This window comes from Pipistrellus hanaki (assembly GCF_964339955.1).
Source record: "Pipistrellus hanaki genome assembly, chromosome: 8".
Taxonomy (NCBI): Eukaryota; Metazoa; Chordata; class Mammalia; order Chiroptera; family Vespertilionidae; genus Pipistrellus; species Pipistrellus hanaki.
In genome coordinates, this window is record NC_140510.1 from 19,111,545 (window position 1) to 19,139,033 (window position 27,489).

A 27,489-nucleotide genomic window follows, 5' to 3' on the forward strand; every position below is an offset into this window, starting at 1 on the left:
AATAAGTAAATTAATTTTATAAAGAAGACTAGAAGTGCAGTGCACAAAATTCGTGCACAGGGGTCTGTCCCTCAGCTTGGCCTGCACCCTCTCAAATCTTGGACCCTTTGGGGGATGTCTGACTGCCTGTTAAGGCCCAATCCCTAAGAATATTGTGGGAAATCAGACCTGCAGGGGAGGGCATTGAGATACATTATCCTACTTAATTCTTTCTTCAACCCTATATGAAAAGAATGATCATAGCCCCATGTTAAATATGAGGATACAGAGTCTTAGAAATAGGGCCCAAGATTGCAAAACTGATAAATCGTGAAACCATGTGGAATCCTAGTCTCTTGACCACTCATTTAGGGGTTAACATTTGCTGAACAATCACTGTGTTCCAGGCTTGCTAGGTTAGGTACAAATATGCATAGAATGGTGACTAAAAAGCATATCCAGGCATTATGGAGACCACAGTCTAATGGAGGAAGATAGAGCGATTGAACACATTACCCAAATGAATATGCAGTTACAAAGCGAGGCATGTGCTTTGCAGAAATCCATGGTGCTATGTGGGAAGATAGTAAGGAAAATCAGAATGACCCTCTATCTAGATAGAATATCTTTCTCCTTGTCTCTACTGTTTGCCCATTCTACCAGGTTTAAACATTTTCCTCCTCCATTCAATTTATCCTGCTCCTCCTGCTGGAAGTAACTAGTCCTCATCTGGAGTCCCCAAATGAGTGGCTTGCATTTTAGCACTTGATTTCTTCTCTGTATGTATTTTGTTTCTTCTCTGAAAAACAGTGAAGTCTTTGGGGCCTGGAGCCTTTTCAGTTTTCATTCCCAAAGTGCCTCATAATAAACTTAACACAGAGTAGAATTCAGTAAATCCGTGTCAAATAAATGGATGACAGTTAAAAACTGTATCCTTAAGCAAACGTAACAAACTTCTAAAAAAAAAGAAAAAGGTGATCTGCCTTTCCAACTAAATTTCTTTTTTAAATGATTTGTGTGACTTAATACAAAAACACACGTGATGATGCCAGACATAGCATGTGCGCTTAGAATCAGGTTTGTTCTGGTTACCTGGCAAATGCGGTTAAAAGGAAAACATGTACTATCATTTTATTTATTTACTAGAGGCCTCATGTATTAAATTCGTGCAAGGGGCTCAACCCTCACCACCCAGGTAGCTTCCTTCTCTGCCTCAACCCCACAGTCTGGACTTCTGGTCTAATCAGCATATTGTGCTTTTATTATTATAGATTTGTTCATTCATTTGTTTATTATTTTTAGTGAAGTAAGTTTATCATTATTTTAAATGAAATATTATGAGTATCTCATGGAAAGAAAAGGCTATTCAATTGCTAATTCCTAAAGGGCATTTCCTAGTGTAACTTCCCATTTCAACAGAGGACTCTAATAGAAGTGATATGTCTATAGAAAATGGAGTAGGGTTTCATTGTTTGTTTTCCTAAAGAAACCCTAGGGTATAATGTTAAAATGCAAAATCATGGTCATGTGCAGGCTTTTGTGGTCTAGATTGACCCAAGTGTAAAACTTAGGATAATTTGATCAGGTTTCTGAAAGTGCGGCCCATGGACTTCCAACTCAGAATCACCAAGAATGTTTGCCAGAATCCTAAGAGATTCTGATTTAGAAGTTGGGACTGGGACCTCAAATAGGCATTTAAACAAACTATGTTAGTAATTCTAAGACATATTAAACCTTGAGAATCACCGAACTTAACCATGGAAACACTTAATTTAACCATGGGCCACTGGATTCTTTGAGAAATGTTTGCCTTGCATCTGCTATATCTTTCTGATTGAATCTATTTCAGTTTTCAAGGATCCAATCCCTCTAGCTACCTTAGGCAGAAAGGGGCTTGTTGGGAAGTTATGACATCAATTCTTATAGATGCCCCCCAAAAAGAAATGATGATCAAGTGGATGGTATGGGGACTAGAAATGCAAAAGGGACTGAGGCTCCTCTTTTCAACTCTCAGAGCTGGCTGATTCCTCCTCCAGCTCCCTCTGCTCCTCTGTGCACACCTGCAGCCCTCTCCCTTCTAACAGGCTTGCTCTGAGTCTCTGTGCTCAAAACTAGCAGAACCAGAGCTCAGAATCGCTGGCCCAGATGCTGCTCTACAAAATTAAAGCAAGCACATAACACTGACACAAACTTCCCATGGGTCTCTTTATTCAATTTTCAAGCAAAAAGAGTCTGATGACCCAGTTTGTTCCAGTCCCTCAATCACCCAGCTGCCTGTAGATCAGCTCCCTTATCACCAGGCCCCGTCTAGAAGGGAAGGGGACAGTGTGTAGAAAGGCAGCAGTAACAGTATGGGAGCACTCTTCTCAGTTAGAGCAAATGGTTGTTCACCACAGAGACTGACATCTCCATGACATTCCAGCTCAACATTTTCGGTGAGAATGAAGAATATGACTAATTTCCTCCCTTATGTTTCCACCAGGGCTGACCTCTAGGCAGAGGAGAGACAAAGCCAACCTTCTTATTTCCAATGCAAAAGCCACTTTAGAGCTTCAGATGGAAAGGGGGGCTGTTGTAAATAAGGTAGAAATACCGAGAAGGAAAATGAAGCTCCTGGGAATATAAATGCAGTAGAATAACATTTATTGTAGAACAGAAACTTGGACTAGAGAGAAAGGACTCTCTCTCCTTGAGCATGATCTGGGCCAGATATTTTACTTTAAACAATCAAAACATGCAATCTGTTTGTACTTGAATTCTTAGTACCGTGCCTAGGCTATCAGGAGTAGGAATTCTCAGTCATAAACAGTGTTGTCCTGGTTGTCTTATAAAATAAACTAACATATCAAACAAAATAAAATAAACAAAAAAGCAAACAGAATAAACAAATGCCGATTTAATGCATGAAGTTCTGTCCTTTACACCTGAAATCCACGGTTATGTCTTCTTAGTTTACATCTAATAGTTTCTCTAAAGCACCATTAATCTTCTTTATTCAGCAGTCAAGCTACATTACCATAAATAAATCCTAAGGCTCACATGGGTATTTACAATGATTTATTGTTAGCCTTAGTAGCAAAAAAATAAAATAAATAAATAACCTGTGTTTCTTTGGATGTGAAGGCTCTATCTTTTCAAATATTTTTACTTCTGGCTGTTTCCTTTCTCATATCTGGAGAATTCTCTGCAGACAATACAATATAACACAATATAATCCTTATTTGATTATAGAGTTAAATGAATTGCCTTTTGGAAACCAAGGTACCTATTCTAATTAGAAGTTTATTTTTAGACTTTCAATGTACTTTCTATGAAGAACTAAAATAAATTAGTTTTGACTTAACAGGGTGTTAATTTATTAAATAATTTCTATAATTAAAGAAGAATACATTATTTTTCACTTCCTTGACTTTACTTGCATTTTAATATGAGTCTCAGTTAGATGTGATTTCAGCAGGTATTTGACTGACTGGATTAGCAAGTATGATGGTAGATTTTTAAAGGATTTAATTTGCATTACTATAACAAAGCCTGGAATGCCTAGAATGAGAGGTAGAGTTAAATGTTGGGATCTTAATATGTCAATTTGGAACTTTAGGTTGTATAAGAACATCAAATAATTTATGTAACAAATCAAGAAGGAAGTAAATTCAAGCTCAAAATTCAGTACATTCCTCAAATTTAACAAACAGCTTTTCAGTGTTTCCTAATGGAAAAGGTATCACTGGATCTTCTGCTAATCTCTTGACATTCCTTCATGGAGATGGTTCAGATAGAATATGTATGAATGACATGTTTACAGTGATGTGGAATAAAATATTCCAAAATCAATATGCTAGGAATTATAGATTCTCTGCCATTTAATATTTTCCTCATTACATATAATTTTCCTAATACTTAAAATATGCTTTTTTTAAAAAAAAATTAGAGGCCTTATGAATGATAACCAAAGTTGGAATATAGACTACATGAGTGCAATGACAAGTTCTGTGAGTAGTTCTGTTCATTTCTTACTTGAGCCAGCAATATTTTCTCCCATTGCTGAGTGACCACAGCACTCTTTGAACTGAGCTTTAATTATATTCAGTAAAGTACTTAATTATATTCTGTCTTAAGCTTCTCACTAATTTGTTCCTGTGTGGTGGAAGTTGCTTAACCTATAGAATCTAACATACCTATAATGGACTCCTGGTATTTTTACTTAGTGAACCTCTCTGAGACTGTATATACTCATCTCTAGCATAGCTCTGACATGTAGCATTCATGAGACAATTTACTCCCCTGAGCTTACTTATCTTACATGCAGAGGCTAACTCAGCATTGATAAGTCCCTCGTCTTCCATTCTATATTTCATCTCCCCTGAGTAAGTTACAGGATGCATAAAAGGTCAAGCCATAAAAATTATTATTTTAATAAAGAAAAGATACTTAGAAGTAAGGGTGTGTGAGCAACAAGCTCACACGTTGTCTTGGATATTGAGAAAGTCTAACTTTTTCATTCATCTATTCCTCCCATCCTGATTCAGTAACAATTGAGTCAGAGCAGAGGGAGATCAAAATAGCAGCTGATTCTCAACCCCAGAATTAGACAGCCCATGTTGTATACCTAAACACTTGATTGGGTATGAGTAAGAAAAGATCAGAGTATGTGCATCCTCTGAGCAGATGTAGCCCAAAGAAAGAAAAGGAGAGGGAAGGAAGAGCCGCATATGCCCACTTCCTCCTTCCAAAGTCATGAGTTAGATGCCATTCCTTCTTCCCAAAGAAGAAACAAGTGAAGGAGGTTGTCAGTCCTGAGCTAATGAGGCTATAGAAGTGGATCACCTTCACATGAAGGAATACTCAGGAGAACTTCACCCTCAGGTGCTGTTGCTTTGCAACTTTGTGACCTGACATCCTGCCTTGTACTGCTTTCTTTACCTTCTTTAGCCATGGTCTTCTCTCTGACCATTTTGTTCAACCTTTCACTTGCTACCCCTTCTCTCTAAAATGCTCTTCCCCCAGCCCTTGGCATAAGTGCCTTTAGATCAATACTTCATTTTCAGTTCATAAGTCATGACTTAGATTTTTTTCTTTAGTAACTTAACTAGGGACCCCCCTTCTTCCCTCTCTCTGTCTTTCTCATTGCCCTGGCATTTTCCTCAGGGCAGTTAGTACTCTCTAAGTAATCTCTATGTGCTGTGCACTGCTTACACACATTGAATAGTAGCTGCCATCATATAAGTGCCTAACCACTTATTGAATGAATGATAATAGATAAATGTATCATTAGCTTAGCAAACCCTTTCTTTAGGGCTTATTACTAGTATATACCAAGTCCTATGTCAACTGCTAATAACATTACAATGAATAACACAGGGTTAGTTAAATCATAGGACTTTTTAACAGGGGAATCAAGTATATAAACATTTTTTTATAAGGAATGGACACATGGTATTTGCAGCCAAAGAGTAGGGGCTTTAATTCTAGCTAAGTGGCCAGAAGAGGTAAGATTTGGTATATCAGGAGTTTTCCAAGTAAACATGGGGTAGACATTCTTAAGGGTAGGTAGGAGAGGGCATGTGTGTGCTGGGATCAACTTTATGAGAGTACATGTTCATTCAATGAATTACAGGCAGGCAACTTGTGACACGTGGGATGCATAATGCATTCTGAGGGAGTGATGAGAATAGAGTTTGAGAAATATGCAGAAGTCAGCTTATGAAAATAGTTATGCTATTCTAAGAAGAATGGACATAACATGGAATTCTGATAGACCATTTAAATTTTAAGCATGGGTGTGATAGTATCAGCTATGTGTTTTATAAAAATAGTACAGAAAGTAATGAGGTTAGACAGTATTAGGAGCCAGGAAAATTATGAGGTCATTCAATTATCCGGGCAAATAATGAGCAGAATCTGTTTTCTTGATAAAAAGAAATGTGCATCATTGGTGAGCATATAAATTACTATAACTCAGAATTGCTTAATAGCCTGTCTTCATGACTGGGCTCTTCGCCCATCCCACAGAATTTATGTAACTGGATGATTATGCAAATGCTTCCTCCTGCTCAAAGGCTTTAAGTGCTAAAAGAAACAAAACCAGTAAGCAACTGTGAGGACTTCCAGGACAGAGCAAACCCTTCTTTCTCATCTCACCAAGTAAATGTTTCTAAGAAGGAAAAAATACCAAAGACTAAGAGGATCTCACTCATTACATACATGAACACCTGTTCTTCTCAGGACCAACATAACATGCAGGCCTCAGTGAACCCCAAACAGGGATGAAATCCTCAACCTAGGTGTGTGCCCTGACAAGGCATCAAACCCCCAACCTTTGTGGTTGTGGGGGAGGGTCAGGGATAAAGCTCCAACCAACTGGGCAACCTGGCCAATCTTATCTCTTTTTCTGTTTCTGGGATTTGACTCTGTGCCTTTGTACATACTATTAGCTCTGCCTAGACTTCTCTTTCCCTAGATATTTTATAGATGACCTGCCAACCTCCTTCATGTTCTTGCTCAAATATTCCCTTCTCATTGAGGCTTTTGAAGTTTAAAATTACAATTCCCTCCCTCCCCTGCTACACACACACACACACACACACACACACACACACTCCCTGGCTTTCATCCACATTTTTTTTGCATGATAATTAATTGCCAAATAAACCCTAAATATTTAAACTGCATTTATTTTTAAACATGTTTTTTATTGATTTTAGAGAGAGACAGAGAGAAGAAGGAAGAATGAGAAAGAAACATTGATGAGAGAGAAACAATTATTACTGCCTCCTGCATACCCCCTATTAGGGATCAGCCTGCAATCTGTGCATGTACTAGTTTCTCTCAATGCATGGGATGACTCTCAACTAACCGAGCCACATGGGCCAGGGCTAAAATTTATTTTTTAATTTTGTTTAGCCTTTCCTTAGAATGGAAAGCTCATGAGGACAGGACTAATGTTTGTTTTTCTGTTCTTATGCCATATTCTCAATTTCTAGAACAGTATCTCCTTCTTACAGGATTTCATTATTCTTTTTTTTCAGACTAATGCAGAATGCCATATAAACAGTTATGTCTTGGGTTTTGTCTTCCAAGTAGTGTGGTGGGAATTTTAGCTCCACACATATATTAATTAATTGAGGCATCTGTTTAGGAAATCCCTGGGTGACTTAACTTTTCTGTTAGTTATAAAGTGAAAGCCAAGACAGACAACAGACAGCACTCCCATTCTTTCTCTAGTTTAGAGCAGAATTTTTTATATTCCATACACCGAAGACTTGTGTGTGTGTGTGTGTGTGTGTGTGTGTGTGTGTGTGTATGTGTGTGTGTGTGTGTATGGAGTCTCACTTGCCCTATGTTCTGGTTTCAGGCTTTGTTTCTTATTTCCTAATTTATCATATCTGTTAAAAGTTCAGGTCTTACCACCAGCAATAGATAAATTTTCCAAGAGCCATTGATCCAAAAATTTCCCTTAATTTTCTACCTTTTTTTGCCATGTGTTTTAAAAATATTTTGAAACATTTCAAAGAGACTTGCAAAGGAAACAAAAATGAAAGGAAAAGAAACATATAAGACATTTTCAACCAGTTATAACCCATTTGATAATTGGGACACAAATTGCAACCCAATGGCAGATGGATAATTGAAGTATTTTAGGATAATTGGTATTCATATTTCCAGGTATGATAGTGCTCCTATGATTATGTTTTAAATAAGCCCTTATCTTTTATAAACCTATTCTGAAATAGTTACAGTTTAAATGATGTGGTAACTAAATGTTCTTTGAAATAATTCAGTTGTGTGTGAATGAGCAGAGGTATAGATAAAACAAGCTTGCCATGTAATTATTGATAATGATGGGTAGGTACATTGAGGTCATTTGATATGTTTGAAAATTTGTTAAGTAAAAAATATAAAGATTATAAAACGAATTAAAACCAAACTTCTCCAGCATTCTAATTTCCATGTGCTTTTTTAGACATGTACTCTGCCTCTTGGATAGAAACTAAATGTCTCCAGATTTTCATTCAAGAAAATATAATTGTAGAAGACTATATGATCATCTAATCATGGATTCTTTTCATTTATTCAAAAATAATTTACTGTTGTCTACTAGGTTTTACAAACTATAATAAGTCCTATAGATGCTTACGGTTGGAGGTAGAGAGATACAAAAAGACAAAGGAGTCCAACCTAGATCTTTGTAGAGACTTGGGAGCATGAAAAGAGGGTGGGTTGGAAAGAATTCTAGAAAAACATGGTCCTCTGTTCATTCTCCAAGGAAGCATACAGGTTATCTGGATGTAGAGGAAGAGAAAATACACTAAACCAGTGGTCCGCAAACTGTGGCTTGCAAGCCATGGTTTACTGCTCTATTGACTAATGAGTTTGCCGACCACTGCACTAAACCAACCCCCCACACTAATCGTCATGTAAATATCTGTGTTTCCCCGCCCCCCCACAGGTTGAGAACTGCTAGCAGGGTCACCTAAGACCATCAGGAAAAAACAGATATTTACATTATGATTCATAACAGTAGCAACATTATAGTTATAAAGTAGCAACGAAAATAATTTTATGGTTGGGGTCACCACAACATGAGGAACTGTATTAAAGGGTCGTGGCATTAGAAAAGTTGAGAACCATTGCTGTATACCAACTAACCATTTTACATACTTACCAGACAACAAACCCTGAACTACTTTATATTGGTGTGTGTGTGTGTGTGTGTGTGTGTGTTCTATTTTTTTCAAAACCCCAACTAATTATTTCTCTTTGAGGCATCAGAAGGTAAGTAATTTTTGCAAGTTCACAGTTTTCATGTTAAAAAGCCATATTAGTTTATTAACCCTAAATCATAAGAGGAATTTTAAAAGCCAGTCACTTTATGTTAATGCTGCCAAACTGGGGATAGCAAGACAAACAGTAACACATGATATGTGCATAAAATGGATAATTAAGAGTCTTTGTCAACACTGATAAATTGTGTAGTTAAAAATGAAATAATTTATTTTAATTGGCTTGCTTGCACAGTTATTTTTTTTAACTTTTCTTACCACTGTTCCCCCAATAAAATATTTAATATCACAAGTGCTCTTAATGTCTGAGTGGTTTCCCACACCTAATATTTAGGTGAACCAGTTTTTATAGGTAGACACATCCTGGAAAAGGCAGCACAAAAAGTTTCAGAAATCAGGATTTATGTGGTTGAGCCATGATGCGAGGTGGAGTATTTAGAATATGGCCATCTCCATACAGCAAACAGCTGGCAACATCCTGCAAGAACAGAGCAGCTGAGGAGCTGAAGTTGCTAGCTGTGCAATTCTGAGTTGTGTCCTCCCTGCTATGACATGTAATCTTGATCTAGAAGCCCTTCTGTCCTCTAGCTGGCAGCTCCGTGCCAGGCATGAATAGCATCCTTTAATGCCAATGAGGAATAAAGTATTCATATGTAACACCAGCATGTATTATTTAAAAGGATTTTTTTATTCTATAGTTCAGTATCCATGCGTAATAATGATGGCAACATCTTGAGCTTGTACCCTAGGTGACCCCTGTGCCCTCACAAAGCTGCTTATATACATTGGAACATGGCATTGCCCTGCATTTCAGTATCAATGATGATGGAGTGCAGCACATTAGGGAGCCTTGTAGCCGGAAGCCACTAGACATTTCATCTGCTAAAACAAGAAGGGGCCAGGATGGGGGAAAACAAATGCCTGTTATTTCACACACACTGGCAAGAAGAAAAAGACAAGTACAACTTGTCATTACAAACTGTGTTGTTAACCCTGGTCATTTATAATACACATTTCCAATTATGCCCATTATGATGTACTTAGCTGGAGGGCAGTTTGCATTTTTAAAAATGTGTTGAGAGCAGTAATGACTTAGCTGGTGCTCATTTGTTTTCTATTGCTTGGTTAACCATGCTGCATTGTCCTTTTCTTGTTTTACATTTTGGATGAATAAGAGATGTTAGCTTTAGATGCACTAAATAGTGGTCCATTGCCCTAGAGATTGTAAAAACACACCAATGCTTGGGCTTTACCCCCCAGCGACACTGATTTAAATGGTTTAGATTGGGGAGGGTACAATATGAGTCTATAAAAGCTTCCCTTGATATTCTAATATGCAGCTAGAGTTCACTTCCTCATGGGCCCAGTAAACCTCAAGCTTACTTACCTATGTGTGACTTCACTTGTGATATTTGAAAGAGGAAGGGCCAGAGTCAAGACTGTCACAAGTTGATAAGGTTAGCTCTTCAAACTGGAGGTGTTTTAAGAGCAGTGGTTGAGGACAGGAAGTAGAGGATATTAAAGGTAGTCTCTAGAAATGAGAACTATTGCATAGATTCGGGAGTGGGTGGTGCCTACCATAGAGAGAAACTGTTCATTTGTCTGGATTGCCATCCTAGATGGCTTATGCAGATATAAGCATGACTTATTCCTTCTCAAACCTATGGCAAGGGCTTGTCTATAAAGAATTTTAAGTTAAGTGGTTAGTTATATATGTATTATCTTTGCAAAATGCTTTACATCCCATTTAATTAGGCATTCCTAACAGCTGTCTTGTGCGTTAGCTCAACAGAATTACCCACTGAGGGCAAGCAAGAAAATGGAGACTCTGAAAGGTTAAGTGCATCGCCCAACGTCACATAGCAATTCTGTAATGAGCTGGTATTAGAAATAAGTGCCCTTAAGGCTTGTCTTTTGCCAGAGCCATTGAATTTAGCTTCTGTTGCAAAGTGAATGATGATTATGAAAATTTAAGAAGATAGCATACATTTTTTTTCAGGCAACATTTCAGAATAAAGAAGGATATGGATATCCTGTAGTCTATTTTGAACATTCCTGGAAGTTTAGCAGTTTAAACATATTTGCAGTGTTCTCGATTTCCATATGTATATAGATAGAAGTTTGAGTACTTAGATATCTAGGCTGGGCAGGAATTCTGGGAGAGAAGACTGCTCAGTATTTAGAACATCCAGAAAAATAGGAAGGAAGTCTTTGAAAACTTCCCTCCCATAGTTTTTCTAGGGCAGTGTATTTTTCACCAATCAAGCCCTTCATTTCTCCTTGAACAAGGAGAGAACATAGTGGATTGATGGCCTTTGGATAATAAATAAATAAGTTTATGTCATCATTTCTGAATGATTATAAAACTATGGAGAACTACATGATTATCCATCCATTAAGTTTCACTTCTGCTTCGCTGGGAGATTGAATAATGCATGCGTGTGCCTTTCCTTATAACACACAACACCTGGGTGCATCTCCTACACCCTACATGTAGCAGACACCTGCTAAATATTTATCAATGTGACAACCCTGTATGTGGTAAGTGCTTCCCTCTGAGAACTTAGGGTCACAGTCTCCGTTTTTACAAATTTTAGCGGGAGATAATTGGGGTGATGGTGAGCTTAGTTTATACCTTTTTTTTTAAATAAAGAAATTCAACTCAATATCAATAATAGTTGTGAATAAACTAGAAAGGGATATTCTTTTGTGTATAATTAGTAGGTAGAGAGAATGTACTTTTTAGGGGATTTAATGTTGAAGAAACATGGTCTTCCTAACATTACACTGAGATCTCTGTCTATGGAATTGGCTTACAAACATACTTTTTAATGACCATTTGGAATTTTTTGCCAAGTGAAAGTTGTTTATTCTTCACATTCATGCTCTACTTTGAGTAAACACCAGTTCTCTTTAGTTACTTAGTAACTAAAAGCTATGTTAAGGGCTTTCATATAAAGAATTCTGTGATGTTTCTATCAAGAAAACATAAAGGAACTCCAGTCACTTGTTTTGAGGTAAGCCCTATACTTTCTTTCCCTTTAATTTTTGATTTAATGATTTATGAGCTAATGTGCTTGGGGCTCACACAGTGTTCTTCAGATGCTTGAACTGCTGTCTGAAACAAAAGCTCTGGTAAGAAATAAAGGTCCAGTAATCACAGTAAATAGATAATTTTGAGAATAGCAGTGCAGTCTACCTTTTCTGCACATTTGAAATGTAACTCAATGCCACAATGAAAAACAAAATGTGCATGTTTCTTAGATTCTCATGGGATGGTGAGGATTCCTATAATCTTCCATACAAACTAAGGCACTTCTGAAAGTGAGTGAATGAACTATTAATATTTAAGCCAGTATAACAGGCATTCATTAGGACTTCCCTAAGCAAACAGGATGTTTGATCACCCTAACCCAGCGTTTTTCAACCGCTGTTCCGCGGCACACTAGTGTGCCGCGAGATGTTGCCTGGTGTGCCGTAGGTGCAGACAAGACAAGAATTTTATAATTTTTCACTATTTTGTTTACTTAATATTTCATAATAAAGTAATTATAAAATACTTTCTTTGTGTTTATTTGATTCCTATTCAAGAGAATTACTTTATATATAGTCAATATAGGCACAGAGTTAAATTTTTTAACATTTTCTAATGGTGGTGTGCCTCGTGATTTTTTTCATGAAACAAGTGTGCCTTTGCCCAAAAAAGGTTGAAAAACACTGCCCTAACCAATGCTATGAGAAGATGGTTGGTAACAATTGCCTGGCAATTGTAATTTAATTTGCCAAGGGTACGGGATTATTTAAAGTCATTCATTGTCCTCTAGATGCTCAGAACATGGATGAGACCCAGTACCCAATGAAAGACTGGTTTGTTATATTTTTCTTTTGATTAGAAACAGCCTCAATTATTAAAGCTTTTCTTCTACTATTTTTAAATCTTTCTTTTCACTTTCTATCCTGAATTCCTACTGTACTAAAGAAGACTCCTGTACCAGGCAATCTGTACATACTTTATATGTCATAACACTTAATTCTTACAGCAGTCACATGAAATAGAAACTTTTATTTGAACTGTTTTATAGCCAAGGAAGCTGTGGCTTAGCTAGTTAAAAGGGATTACTTGAAGTCCATTAGTTATGAGGATGGTAAACTCAACCCAGAAAGTATTTCATCTGAGGTAGTTTTTATTATATGCAACTTATATATCACTAGAGGCCTGGTGCATGAAATACATTCACTGAGGGTTGGGGGTGTCCCTCAGCCCAGCCTGCACCCTCTCATATCTGGGACCCCTTGAGTGATGTCTGAATGCCGGTTTAGGTTCAACAGGGATCAGGCCTAAACCAGCAGTCAGGCATCCCTCTCACAATCTGGGACTGCTGGCTCCCAAGTGCTCATCTGTCTGCCTGCCTGATTGCCCTCTAACTACTCCCCTGTCAGCCTGATCAACACCTAATTGCTCCCCTGTGGAACTGATTGCCCCCAACTGTCCTCCTCTGCTGGCCCATCACCCCTAACTGCCCTCACTTGCTGGCCTGGTCGATCCCGCCCCCTCCCCCCAACTACCCTCTGCAGGCCTGGTCGTCCCTAACTGCCCTCACCTACAGGCATGATCCTCCCCAACTGCCTTCCTCTGCAGGTCTGGTTGCCCCTAACTGCCTTCCCCTGATGGCCTGATCGCCCACAACTACCTTTCCCTGCCAGCCATCTTGTGGAGGCCATCTTTGACCACAGGGGGTGGCCGTCTTTGATCACATGGGGATGTTTATCTTTTGTGAGGGTGTGAGGGTCAATTTGCATATCGCCTCTTTATTATATAAGATTGGTGCCATCCTTTTGCTTCAAGATCAATCAGAGGGGTAATCAGCAGATTTGAGGTTTTGTTTGTTGAGTGGTGACCTGGAAGTATAAGTGGTACTGAGGAACAGAGTACCAGATGAGAACCAAGCCTTACAAGACAATTAGCCTGGAAGACTATTGATGCCATGAAGCCAGTGAGTCATTGAGATTTAATAGACTACGAGTAATGGAGGTATTTGAGAAACAAGGGAAAGGCAAGTGGTCATATTTTAAAAATCTACCATCAGAATTCTGAAGATTGGTGTTGAACTAACTGCCTTGAGTTGCTGATAAATACCTACCCTGCCTCTATTTTGTACATTTTCTTGCATTTAGGATTTATCTCCCAATGTTCATATCCAACTCTATGTTCTGTAAGCTGTGCTCATGTTTACCACATTCTACCTGCTTTTTCCATACTCTCACATTTCAAATCAATTGGAAACTTAGGGAGTCAGTGCTTCACTTCAAGTCATTGCTGAATAGCACCAGCACCAGAGATCAGCACTCATGATTTTTTGTTGTTATTAATCCTCCCCAGAGGGCATTTTTTCCATTGTTTTTTTAGAAAGATTGGAAGGGAGAGAGAAAGACATAGAGAAACATTTATTGATTGCCTCCTATAGGAGCCCTGACCAGGGCCCAGGCTGGGAAGGAGTCTGCAATCAAGGTATGTGCCTTGACCAGAATTAAACCTGAGACCCTTTGGTCCACAGGCCAATGCTCTATCCACTGAGCCAAAAAAAAAAAAAAAACTAAGGCAAAATCATGATTATTTAATTCATGAGCTGTGATGTGCTCCAGCTCACCTGGCCATGAATCACCCATAAATACTCTTTTCATGCTGATTTTTCCCACCTTTGCTGCCATTTTTCTGTGTTGTAGGCCTTCACAGGTAATCTATAAATATTCCTCCAGATGTGGATCTCCCTCATGTATGTCCTGTTAAATATTGTTTTTGATCTTTAAGTTGCCACCTTTTCTAAATGTATTGCTTTTGACTATAACAACATAATGCCTGCTAACTTAGTAATTATAAAATATGTATAAATCAATATTGAATTTATATTAGTTGTTTATTAGCCATAATCATGTTTGAGCAGTACTTTATGTTTGTAAGCAGGCACTTTAATTTATTGTTATTTTTTCATAGGCCTAATGAGGTTGGTACCATCACTCACTAAGCCCCACAACTTTGTATTTTTATTGACACATAAAACCTTCAGCAAATATAGTGTCATTAAAGAATTTATTAGAAAGGAAGAGATATCCTTTGGGAATAATAGTGGACCTGCTATGTGGACTCGTCCCTGGAATGTTCCTCTCTTTATTTTACTATGAAGCCTCTTTTATGGGAAAAAATCATGGCTTTTGATGTTTGTTTAGCTGCAGTTTTAATCCTAGCTAGGTGACTTTGTGCAAATTATTTATCTTTTTCTCTCTCTGTTCTATTTTTTTATAAAACTAGTGGCCCAGTGAACAAGATTTGTGCACATTAAAGGGGAATTAATTAGAGGAAATATTTTAATATTGCTATTTGCCCTTTCTCTATAATAGAAGTGTCAGAAATGAAAGAAAATTAATAAAATGTATATGAAAATCTCCCTCCTGTCAGAGTCTGGGTGCACTGTGGGACCCAGAGTGAAGTACCCGCCCACCCACACGTGCCTCAAACTTGTGCAAGACCCAGACCTGGCAGGCCCCACCTGTCAAGCCCTGTAGGGTGGGGAACAGAGCCTCAGGTCCCCCAGACCCAGTGCAGGGTAGGGGGTGCAGCCTCGGGTCTCCCATGAAACCCCGCTGGGTGGGGGGCATGGCATGATGACCATTTGTATATTAGCTCTTTATTATGTAGGATGGGTGTAATAATAATAATAATAATAATAATAATAATACCAACAACATAAAGTATTATATTAATAAAATGACATGTATGCAAAATGTTCAGAATTGGATCTGGTGTAGATAAAAGTTATAATACCCAGAAACTTCCATTATGTTTTATATATATTATATTTGTAATACAAATGCTTTCCATCTGCAAAGCTGCTGTCTTCCCCTTCTCAACCTTCACCTTAATATCTATAGGGCATGAAAACCAATGCAACTATTTTTCCCAAAGTTTGAATTTATTTACTTATAATTCTATATAATAAAGATGCAATATGCAAATTGATCCTTATGCCCTTGCATCACAAAATGGCTGCCCCTATGTTGTCACAAGGTGGCCACCCCCACATTGTCATAAGATTGGGTTGCCCCCACAATGTTGCAAGATGGTTGGTAAGGGAGGGCAGTTGGGGCTGACCAGTCCTCCAGGGGAGGTCAGTTATGGGTGATTGATACAGACTCCTTCAATGGTCAGCCTCCTTGATACAGAAGCCAAATGGATGAGCAGACTCCTTCAATGGTCAGCCTCCTTGAAACAAAAAAAAGGGAGCATATGGCAAAGATTCCATGCATGCCCTTAACTGATCAGTTCAAGAGCATGAAATGTACAAATGTGTTAGTCTTCCCTTTTCCCTTAACCTCATTAAAATGATAGAAAGGAATTTTAGAAGTTCTAATTCCTTGTCAATAAAAAAGAAGAGGACCATCAGTGGATGAGAGATCTAAATTAATTTATGGAAGACTTAGTGGCCAAAAGCTGAAGGAAGCCATGACCTAACTGAACAGGAGTGTGGGTGGTAGTACAGAGGAAGCCATCTACCCAGGAAGACTTCTTAGACCAGAGGTGGCCAGTCTGATGGAAGATAGCAGTGAGCAGTGGGACTGAAAAGAAATGGGTTATATAAAGCTTTTAAATAACCAGTAATCAAGTAGAAATAACAATATAATTATAAAAAAAATTGAACGGTGTTGCAAAGTAAATTCTCTTCAACTATAGCAGAAAGTTAATCAATGATATCTAAAGTTAATAAATCAAAAAGTAATGCCATCAGCGTGTTATTTATAGATTTGGAGGTAACCACAGAAGAAGTGAATAAGAAACAGTTAATAATGTTTGGGGAGGAGGACAGGGAATGGATCAGCACTTCTCACTATGTCTTTTTATAGTAATGATTTTTTATTTATTTTTATTTATTTATTTATTTATTTGCAGTCAACATCATATTTAATGGTCAGAAATTAGAAGTTTTCTCACTAATATTAGAACAAAGCAATGCTGACCCTTCTCACTATTTCTTTGCAACATTGTTAGGAAGTCCTAATGAATGCAGTATGACAAATTTAAAAAAATATAAAGTATACAGATTGGGAAGGAATAAATATAGTCAACTGAGGTACAGACATGTGGGCTAGAAACATAGTAAAGATATATTAGTTTGCTAGGGCTGCCAACAAAAAATACCATAGGTTGGCTGGTTTATGAACAGAAATCTATTTCCTCACAGTTCTTTTTTTTATTTTTTATTATGGTCTCACATAATTGTCCTTATTCCCCCATTCCCATCCCAAACCCCTCCCTAGATATGCCCCCCCTCCCAACCCCCGTTGTCCATGGCCACTGGCTAGGCCCATAGGTATGCACACAAGTCCTTTGGTTGATCTCTTCCCCTTACCCCCATCCTCCCTTACTTTCCCTCTGAGGTTTGAGAGTCTGATCGCTGGTTTTCTTTCTCTGGGTCTGTACAGCCATGTATATAAATAATTTAATAAAGGTTCCTTTTAGTTCCCTTTTCTTTCACTCCACTTAGTTTACTTGGCTTTCTAGAACTATTCTTCTTAACATGTTAGGTTCAATATCTGTCTCAAATCTAAAAATTAACACCATTTCCCCCTATATTCCCCATCTCTCCATTTTTTATAAACCCCTCTTGTGCACACACACAGCCATACACACATCTGCTTCTGAATGCAGTCACTTGTCTTTCTCTGTAAATTCCATGTCCCTTGTATCTCAGTTCCTGTTCCTCAAACTTTCTTTAGCTTGAAATGACTTCAGCAATTTTTCTCTTATTCAGCCTTCAAGTCCCAGAATAAAATTTTGCCTTTTCTGTGAGATGTCCCCTTTCCAGAAACATGAAAGACGATGCTTTATTCTGCATTTTCCTAACACTACACCCCAGTCTAATACTTCTTGCTTTACAATGACTCAGACCTAGTTGTGCATTATTAGACCCTTCTTTTCCTGTGTAGTTGTAGGTTGAAGAATTGATATCTTCATATATAATGTAATAAGCTGCACATAGTAATCAAAATAGTTGATAACCACTGTTAACTATAATTGGCTTTTGTTGCTGATGTTGATTCAGGAAGCATCTAAAGTTATAAAATGAAATGCTAGAACACATTCAAGTGAACAACTGTCTGTTTAGCAGGTTGACTTTTAATACTAATCTGCTTCATAGCAAAACATTGAATTAAACAATATTGTGTCACAATTTTAGTGCCTCTTTCCTAACTCAATTACATATATATTGTCTCAGGTGATAAAGGAATAAAAACATCTAATAAAATAATATCCCTAAATATGTTACTAATGTAGTTATTTTTATGAGTGTTTGTACTATACAAAGTAGCCTAGAGCCTAGCCTGTGTGGCTCAGTGGTTGAGAGTCCATCTATGAACCGGGATATCACTAGTTTGATTCCCAGTCAGGACACATGCCTGGGTGGAGATATATATATATATATATATATATATATATATATATATATATATATATATATTACACACACACACACACACACACACACACACACACACACACACATATATATATATATATATATATATATATATATATATATATATAATTTTTTTAAGAAGTTGCTTAGAGAAATGCCTTACCCCAGAGAATGACTTGCTTCTAGGAAATGCTAGACCCCTGAGCTGATGTTTTGAGATGAAAGAGGGTTTCTGTGGTTTCTCAGATTATGCCATAAGCAATATGGATTCAGATGAATTTCAAAACCTTAAGATATACCTTAGCATATTTGAACGCCTAGATTTGAAATCACAAAGTGTGCATTGAGTACTAAGTGCTGGTCTTTGCTTTTATTCTCATTTCCAGCTAGTCTTTTCATGTGTTCTTACTTCACTTCATTTTTTCTTTTTTTCTTTATTTTATTTTATTTTTATTTATTTATTTATTTATTTAAATAAATTTTTATTGTTCATATTATTACAAGTGTTCCTTTTCCCCCCCTTCCCACCCCATCCTCTGACCTTTCCCCACTCCCCATTGTCCTCATCCATAGGTGCACAGTTTATGTTCAGTCTCTTCCCACATCCCCCTCTCCCCTTTTCCCCAAGAATCGTCAGTTCACTCCCCTTCCATACCTCTGATTCTATTATATTCAACAGTTAATATTGTTAATCAGATTTTTTTTTTAATTTCCTTGGTTTTTAGATTCACTTGTTGATAGTTACGTATTTGTTGTTCATAATTTTTATCTTTATTTACTTTCTCTTCTGAAAGAACCCCCTTCAGCAATTCATATAATTCTGGTTTGGTGGTGATGAACTCCTTTAGCTTTTTTTTTATTAGTGAAGCTCTTTATCTGACCTTTGATTCTGAGTGATAGCTTTGCTGGGTAGAGCATTTTTGGCTATAGGTTCTTACTATTCATCACCTTGAATATTTCTTGCCATTCCTGTCTGGCCTGCATGGTTTCTGTTCAGAAATCAGCTGACAATCGTATAGGTGCTCCTTTATAGGTAACTTCCTTCTTTGCTCTTGCTGCTTTTAATATTCTCTCTTTGTCCTTTGCTCTTGGAATCTTAATTATGATTTGTCTTGGTGTGATCCTCTTTGGATTCCTCTTATTTGGAGTTCTGTGTGCTTCCTGGACTTGTAAGTCCAATTCTTTCCCCAGGTGGGGGAAGTTTTCTGTCACTATTTCTTTCAGTATGTTTTCGATATCTTGGTCTCTCTCATCTTCTGGGACCCACATGATTCTGATGTTGGATCGTTTATAGTTGTCCCAGAGGTTTCTTACATTATCTTCAATTTTCTGGATTCTCTTGCCTTCTAGCTTCTGCAGAGGAGTGTATTCTGGCTCTTTATGTTCCAGATCTTTGACTTGATTCTTGCGATCTTCTATTCTGTTTTTAGGACTCTGTATAATATTTTTTATTTCAGACAATGTATTCTTTATTTCTTGTTGATCCCTTTTCATATCCTCATAGGTCTCATTTATTTTATCGGCCTTTTCTAGGAAACTCTTGAAAAACCTTGTAAGTGTGGTTTTGAACTCTATATCCAGTCGCTTTTTGTCCTCCATTTATTTAGTTTGTGATCTATTTGGTTTAGGCATTTTCGCAGGCAGCTTTCCTGATGGGGCGGAGTTTCAGGGTGGAGCCTACAGCTTTGGCTTCCGTCATCCCCGCCCTATGCGACTCCTGAGACTCAGGGTCCTTCAGTACTTGTTGCAAGCACCTCTGAGATAAAGGTGCCCTCGATTTTCACCTGCTACCAAACAGTGTAGGCTCTCCCGCAATGGGCCCGAAACTGGGGTTCAGTTCAGTTGGAAGTAGAGTTGGAGATGGCGTTCAGAGCAGTCTGGAGCCCCTGTCTCCTTCCCGCCAGGGCAGTCCTATGGCACAGCCGGCCGTCCCTTCTCTGCGCGCAGTGTGCGTGCCTCTGGGACCTCCTTTCGCCGCTTCCCCGGGTTCCGCCTTACAGCCCAGCTCCCTCTGGATGAGCCTGGGTCCCCGGGGTCTGACCTAGAACGGGGGTTCAGAGCAGTCGGGGGCCCAGCACAGTCGGAGTGTTTATCTCCTTCCGCTAGGGAATGCCAGCCAGGCACTCGGCCTCCCTCCTCTCCGGCTCTGTCCTCTCCGCGCGCACCGCGTGTCTCCGTACCTTGGGCTTTTACAGCTCCTCCACTGTTCCTTCTGGTTTTCTCCTTGCTTCTTGTTGTAGAATTTCTAGTCAGTTGACTTTCCTGTAGTTCTGGGTAATGTCCATTTTATATTTTAGTTGTATTTTATTGAAATTGTTGTGTGCGGCTGAGGCTAGGTGCCTACCCGAGCAGCCATCTTGGATTCTCTCCCACTTCTTTTTTTCTTTGTTTGTTTCAGTGGGTCTCTAACCCTGGATTTTTCTCTGCATTCACTTAAAAGAGCACTCTCATTTTATTTTTTTCTTTACCACAGGAAATGCCACAATAAGACAGTCTCGATACAGGATTATCAACCAGGAAGCAGCCAATGGAGGCCAAGAATGTCCAGACACCTTGTTTGAAGAGCGAGAGTGTGAAGATGTTTCATTGTGCCCTACATATCGGTAATTAGTTACTTTTTGGAATAATCATTAAACTTCAACATAAATTATCAAGAACTACAAACCAAATTTTTACTTATTTAATAATATATAATTCAAAAATTGTTTTAGTTTTCAATTTTAATTATATACACATTTTAAGAAAAGATCTAGTTAGCAATATTAGTTTAACCTATGGATAAAATGTTAAAAATGAAAAGAAAATGAGTAACTTTTAAACTATAAATTTCCCTTCTGGCAAGTTGTGGTTATAAAAATCAATACCCTAGGCTTGTGTGTCTAGACATAAACTTTCACTCTTTCAACACTGAATGAAAACATTGCTTTAAAGGACATCTGCATTAAATTCACTGTTGGATTTTACTGGTTTGTGAAGAAATCCCATGATCTTAAAAGGCATTTGGTTATCATTACATTTAAAACTGCCTTTACCAAAAATACCTAATATTTCCCTGGATTACTTGAGAAGCTACATCTTAAATCTATTAAATTCAAGGGCTAATTTGTTAATAAAACTACAAGTTATTTTTCTTCTTTTAAGATGATGCCTTCCATTAGATAAAGTTTAGAGTCTTATTGAAGAAATCTAAATTCTGATTGGTTTTATCATCCCTATACTCCTATTGTTTCCATGTGATGACCAGTTTGGGAAGGATGTAGACAAACACTGGGAACATGCCCAGACTATGAGTTTTTACTCATCAACCACAGAAGCATTGTGGGAGCCCTGTCAATATGCATCCTTTATGCCATGTATATAAATATTGAAACTTCTGAGCCCAGCTAATGATCGCTGGGGGATAGTAGACAATTGAAAAAATTAGCCAAATCAAATATGATTTCACATTTTTATGAACCAAGGGCTATTATAATCAGAAGAAATCCTAGGAACTATTTGTGAGCTCTTCCTTTCCATTGTCCACTCTCCTGACTCTCTTGCTGCACTTCAATTTAGCCACTCATGTTTGAACTAGTTTCCATCATTGCCCTCCTGCCATTTCCCCAGAAATCAGTTCAACTTTGTGTGGATGGGATCAATGCATCATTTCTCCTGGTGTGTGTGGTTTAATATATGTCCCAGTTATCAGCGTGATTCTCTGCTTCTTAGTAAAACATCCATGAATTTTGAGTAATTTGGTTCCAATTTAGTTTTTGCTTTCTCCATCCATTGGTATGTTAGGGAAGCAAGTTAATAAAGACCTTTATCATTATCTTTTGATTATTGTTTTTTACTCCATTAAAGTGGCAAAGTAACACATGTACCAATTAAAACAGAAACAAAATGTCCACAAAAATATTTCTGTGAGTTTGAGCATTCCTCCAAAATGTTAGCTTAGTACAGGAAGGGGAAAGCAGCATGGACAAGGATCCTTATATGGGATTGGCCTGGGGTTTATGGTTGAGCATCTAGGGATGTAGGATTGGAAACTGCCTGCCCTGATTTGTGCAGTCTGGGACATATCACTTGCCCCGAGCTCAAGTTCATCAACCCAACACTGAGGGTCTCATAGGAGAGCCCTGAAAAGTCCTTTCTTCTACTTCCGTCTCTGCAGAACACTAAACTAGATTCCATTCCTTAGTCTCCTTTTGGTGCAGAAAACCCATGTACATTTAAGAGATCTGAGTAGATGACATATCCTAGTTGAAAAGTCAGACTGAAAAACCCTTACTGTATCAATTTCTGCGTTTTGGAATTATACTGAATGAGTCTATGCATATACAAAAAAAAAAATAGAACTACTTAAAATCAATAGGTGATTTACTTAAAAAGGACAGGTTTTGCTAGTTTGCTGCTTCCTGATGTCTCCAATTCTTCCCAATATGGAGGCCACTTGAATAAAGTCAATGACATATTTGTTTCACTTTTATATTTTAATGTACTGGGCTTGATTTTGCAGAATGGTCTGTATCACCTCTTAAGACCATCTCTGCCTCACTTACTTCCAATTGTACAAGAGACCCACTTAATGTAAAAAAAAAAAAAAAAAATGTAGGGGAGAGGAGTTTGTGAGTACTGCTATTAATGGCTAGCTATGCTAGGTGATCTCCAAGCTATGTTCACATAACTAAGAAAGACATTAAACTGACTTTTCTTGAGTAAAGAAAGTCTCCCTTTACTGACTTTTTTATTATGTTAAAAACACATAACATTGACTATCTTAACCATTTTTAAATGTACTTTATTACAGTGTTAATTTTATGCAATCTCTAGAATATTTTCTTCTTGCAAGGCTGGGCAATGATATTTTACTCCCTGTTTTCATTTTACTCTTTGAATTAACATCTCTTGTTGGTGGTATTAGCTGATATGGGGAAAAAAAAGTGTAAAAATATATTAAGCAAAGGAACAGAAGCTGTAGTTTCACTTAAGGTTTGGGTTTTATGGAACATTCTGAAGAGACAGGCTAAGGACACAAGGCACAGTCTGTCATGTGGGTCATATAAATAGAAACCTTTGTTGATCTGAGGAAGGAAAAATAGGGAAAATCCAGACGGGATCCTTAGAGACTATTTCCTCACAGGAATAGGAGTATTGGTAATTCATCAGAGGCAGATCAATTCCTCTTCCTTGGAATGAACTATCACATACATACGTACCTGTGCCTCCCCCACCTCCCTTTTACTTGACAACCTATTGACTTGTTTGAATTACTTCAAAGTATGAGGAAACACATTTCTAAAATATTGAACTAGAAGTTCAAGTGAAAAGATGTGCAAGTGGCACTTTCAGCTGTTCGAAACTTGCTTCTCTAATGCTCTAATGGGACATAAGAACTCTCTCTCTCTTTTTCTAACAATTGTAAGTTCATAAAGTGGTTAGCACTCTAGATTTGATCTGTGCTTCTAATGCTTTTATGGCCACTTTGCTATGTGAACTAAGGTTTATGTGCAAAATGTCCACGTTTTAAAAAATGGAATCAAGGCATTAACCGTGAACCTGAGGCAGAGTAGATTATTATCTCAAGTGCATACCAGGGCTCCATTCTATGGCGTTGGGTCCAAATCCATTTTTATTGAATTACTGTCTTTGTGCTTTTGGCTTTCTCACTTATCCATTTCAAGTATGTCTTTTGTGTGTTTGTCATGGTGAAATTTCTAGTTCCCTGTTCTTTATAATCACAGGTGGAAGCCACAGAAATGGAGCCCCTGTCTCTTAGTCCCCGAATCTGTCAGGCAGGGGATACTGAGCACCAGCGAAGCCTGTGGGAAAGGGGTGCAAACAAGAGGTAAGAGGATTTTTCAAACAGATTCGCTGTAAGAATGTGATTTACATTGTGTTACTTCTATAAACTGTTGACTATGCTTATATTGGAGTAAGTTGCGGTATTATTAGGTTGCCTTATTTGTAAGTGTTTGAGTTGAAGTTTGGTATCAGTTAATGCTGATTTTATACTATATTTTAACCATAACCAGCTAGTGCATCTAAGGTCTAGTGCAGTGTAAGGAAATATCTATTCTAAGGCATCAACATACCCAGTGCTGATCTTCCAAATGTATGTTGGATGTTAGCCAAGGAATGAAGGATATGTCAAGATTAGACTCAATAATATGCATTGTATTTCTTAGGTGCTAATTAAATGTTTGTTGAATGAATGCAAGGATGACTGAATTAATTGACTAATCTTAATAATATATATATATATATATATAATTACATATATATAATATTCTATATGTAATATATACATAGAAAGGAACTATTGAATTTCTAGAAGACATTATGAATAGGTTTCTGGATCTGAGTAAAATGTCTGGGAGGGTTGTATATTGAAATCTAAGAAAAACACTGAGAGAGTCATCAGACTTCTCTTCTTTCTGTGTCTTGTATAATCAGGTGCTAATAATATGAGATTTGGTAAGAAGTGTTGGTAACATGCTACTTTAATCTTAAAGTCTGATCACTTTGTTGCTCAAGAGATGTGTATAGCAAAATCAGAACTCGTGGGACCGACTGTATTACACTGGTTTCATAAAGGCATTTCTAAAAGGCATTTTTAGAATTAAGTTTCTCTTCCTGTTTCATGGATTATTGTATTAGTCAGGATCAGTCATCTCATCCAGCACAGGAAATATATTCAGAGTCATGAAGAGCCCAACAGGGCCAGGTAGCAGTCTTAAATTCCAGTTCAGCGGATTCATTGTATCTCCTGGTGTAAGCCTTCCTCTCTTTGGAATTAAGACCTATAGGCCAGCAGAGCATAGGATTCTGGGGACAGGAAGCAAAAGTTTTACTAGTAGGCCACTAGAGGTAAAAGTGAGTTTTGTGTGTTACAACATACCATTGAGTCAGCTTGCCCAACTCCTGGTGACTCTATATGTCCACAATGTCCTGTCCTCTACTGCCCTGCTCAGCTCCTGTAAATTCATGCTTATGGCTTTTTTTTATGGAGTCTGTTTTCTCATATTTGGTCTTTCTCATTTCCTACTGCCTTCTGTTTTCCAGTATCATTGTCTTTCCAAAGAACCCTGTACTCTTGTGATGTGACTGGAGTATGACAGCTTCTGTTTTGACATTTTTTTTTTTTTTTTTTTTTTTTTTTGCCTCCAGCAATGTTTCAGGCTTAGTTTGCTCTAGGACCTACTTATTTATCTTTCTTTCTGGCATTCCAGGGTATCTATAGAGCTCTCTTGCAATACCATATTTCAATTTTTATTTTTTTTCCTGTCAGCCTTCCTCACTTTCTAACTTTTGCATCTGTTCAAAATAATTTGGAATATGAGGATGTGGATAATCTTAGTTTGGATCTCTAATGACATATCTTTTCTGAAATTATTTTTCCTGATTATTGCATTGCTGTCCTTTGATAGCTGTTGGAGAAACAATATTATTAGATGTCAAATCAAAGCATGTCACAACTTGTCCCAGATCTGCAAGGATTGCCACCTAGCTGGTGCCATAGCTGAGTCTTAAAAAGACCTTTCCACTGTTCTGTCAAGCCAGTTGCTTCAGCATAGTATATATCATGATAAGACCAGTAAATTCCATGATCATGAGCCCTTTACCACATTTAATTTGCTATGAAGTGAGTTTCTTGGTCAGAAGCAATGCTGTGTGGAATACCAAAACTATGGATAAGTTATTCTGTAAGTCCACAGATGGTAGTTTTAGCAGAAGCATTGAATGCAGGGAAGGAAAATTCATATCCAGAATAACTATCTATTCCAGTGAGGACAAAGCACTCTCCCTTCTATGATGGAAGTGGTCCAGTGTGATCTACCTGCCACTGTGTTAGCTGGCTGATCACTCTGGGGAATGGTGTCATATTGGGAATCAGTAGTTGGTAACTACTGTTGGCAAATTTTATGCTCAGTGGTAAACATAGCCAATTAGGCCTTGGTGAATGGAGTTCATGTTGCTGACCTCAAAAATAACCTCCATTCCCGCCACTATGGCTACTTTGTTTATGAGCCCATTGGGTGATGACAAGTATAGCTGGGGAAAGGAGCTCTCTGGTGTCCACAGAATGTGTAGTCACTCTTTGGTGAGCCCTTATGTGGAATACACATATGTTCCCATGTTTTGCCCATATAGAAAAGTCTACCTGCATACCTCTTTCCAAATTCCCTTGCCACCAATTTTCCAATCATGTTCCTGTAAGCCCCTGACCCTGCAGCAGATCCATTGGCCACACACTATGAATGTCTATATACATCCCACATCTGGCTGTTTCTCCTTCCAAGCAAAGTGAACAACCAGGTGCATCACTTTACATTCTATCCACTGGGAAATTTTCCCTTCACCTGTGTCTTTCCAGAATGTTTCAGAGAGGGGCTCTAATGCTGCAGCTGTCCATTTTGGGGTAGCACCTACATATCATGCAGAACCATCTCTAATCAGACCTAAGGCTTTTCTTCTATCAGCTGATCACAGGGAACTCCCATGAGGCCTTCTGTGCAAGCCTGGAGGGAGAAGGTGGTGTAGCAGGACTGGGTACCATGGTCATTTGCCCACTTCGTTATGTAACTTACTTGTGCCTTCAGGGCCTGCTGTGGCCCAGTCAGCCATTTGACGATGGGGTGCTACTGTACCCCTGCCTTATGGTTTGGTGGGCCAGATAACACCCAATTTATGATGTAAAGCTTGGGTTGCCTGATAACCTGGCCCAAGGTGAAGCTTTCATTCTCTACAGTAACAGGCCAGACGCTGTTTATGCAAAGAACAGTGGTTATCTGCAGCAGATGGCAGGGCTTTTCTCTAAAATCCTAAGGACCTGCACTGCGATTCCCCTACAGCAGCCTGTCAGAGGCTCCAAGGAGCGTCCCCATCTGTCACTAATACTTCATTGGTGTTGGATCTATGGAACCATGTGGCCCAAGTGGCAGAGCAGCATGCACAGTAGCCTCAACTTGTTTTGGAGTCTTTTCTTATTCTGGGTGCTATTCAAAACTAGCAGTTTTCCTAGTTACTTGGTAAATGGGCTGAAATAACACACACAAATGAAGAGTATGGTGTCTCCAAAATCCAAAGAGGCCTATTTGGAGTGTAGGAGGGCAAGATGCAACAATTGACCTGCCACTTTAGAAGGGGTATTTCAACATGCCCCATGCCACTGAACCTCTAGAAATTTCACTGGGGTAGAAAGCCCTTGGATTTTTTCTTCCCCCACTGGCTTATCAAAATGTCTACATTAGTTGATGCTTTTTTCTTGCTAGATCCAA

General features: G+C 38.2%; 1 protein-coding gene across 2 annotated transcripts in view; it reads left to right on the forward strand.

Annotated features, from left to right (window-relative positions):
- THSD7B (thrombospondin type 1 domain containing 7B) overlaps positions 1 to 27,489 on the forward strand; it is a 959,962-nt gene that overhangs the window by 600,535 nt on the left and 331,938 nt on the right. For both annotated transcript variants that reach the window (XM_084891907.1, XM_084891906.1), the window contains 2 exons: positions 20,703 to 20,832; positions 23,953 to 24,056. In XM_084891907.1, the coding sequence (XP_084748033.1) occupies positions 20,703 to 20,832; positions 23,953 to 24,056 (234 nt within the window). The remainder of the gene's footprint in view (positions 1 to 20,702; positions 20,833 to 23,952; positions 24,057 to 27,489) is intronic.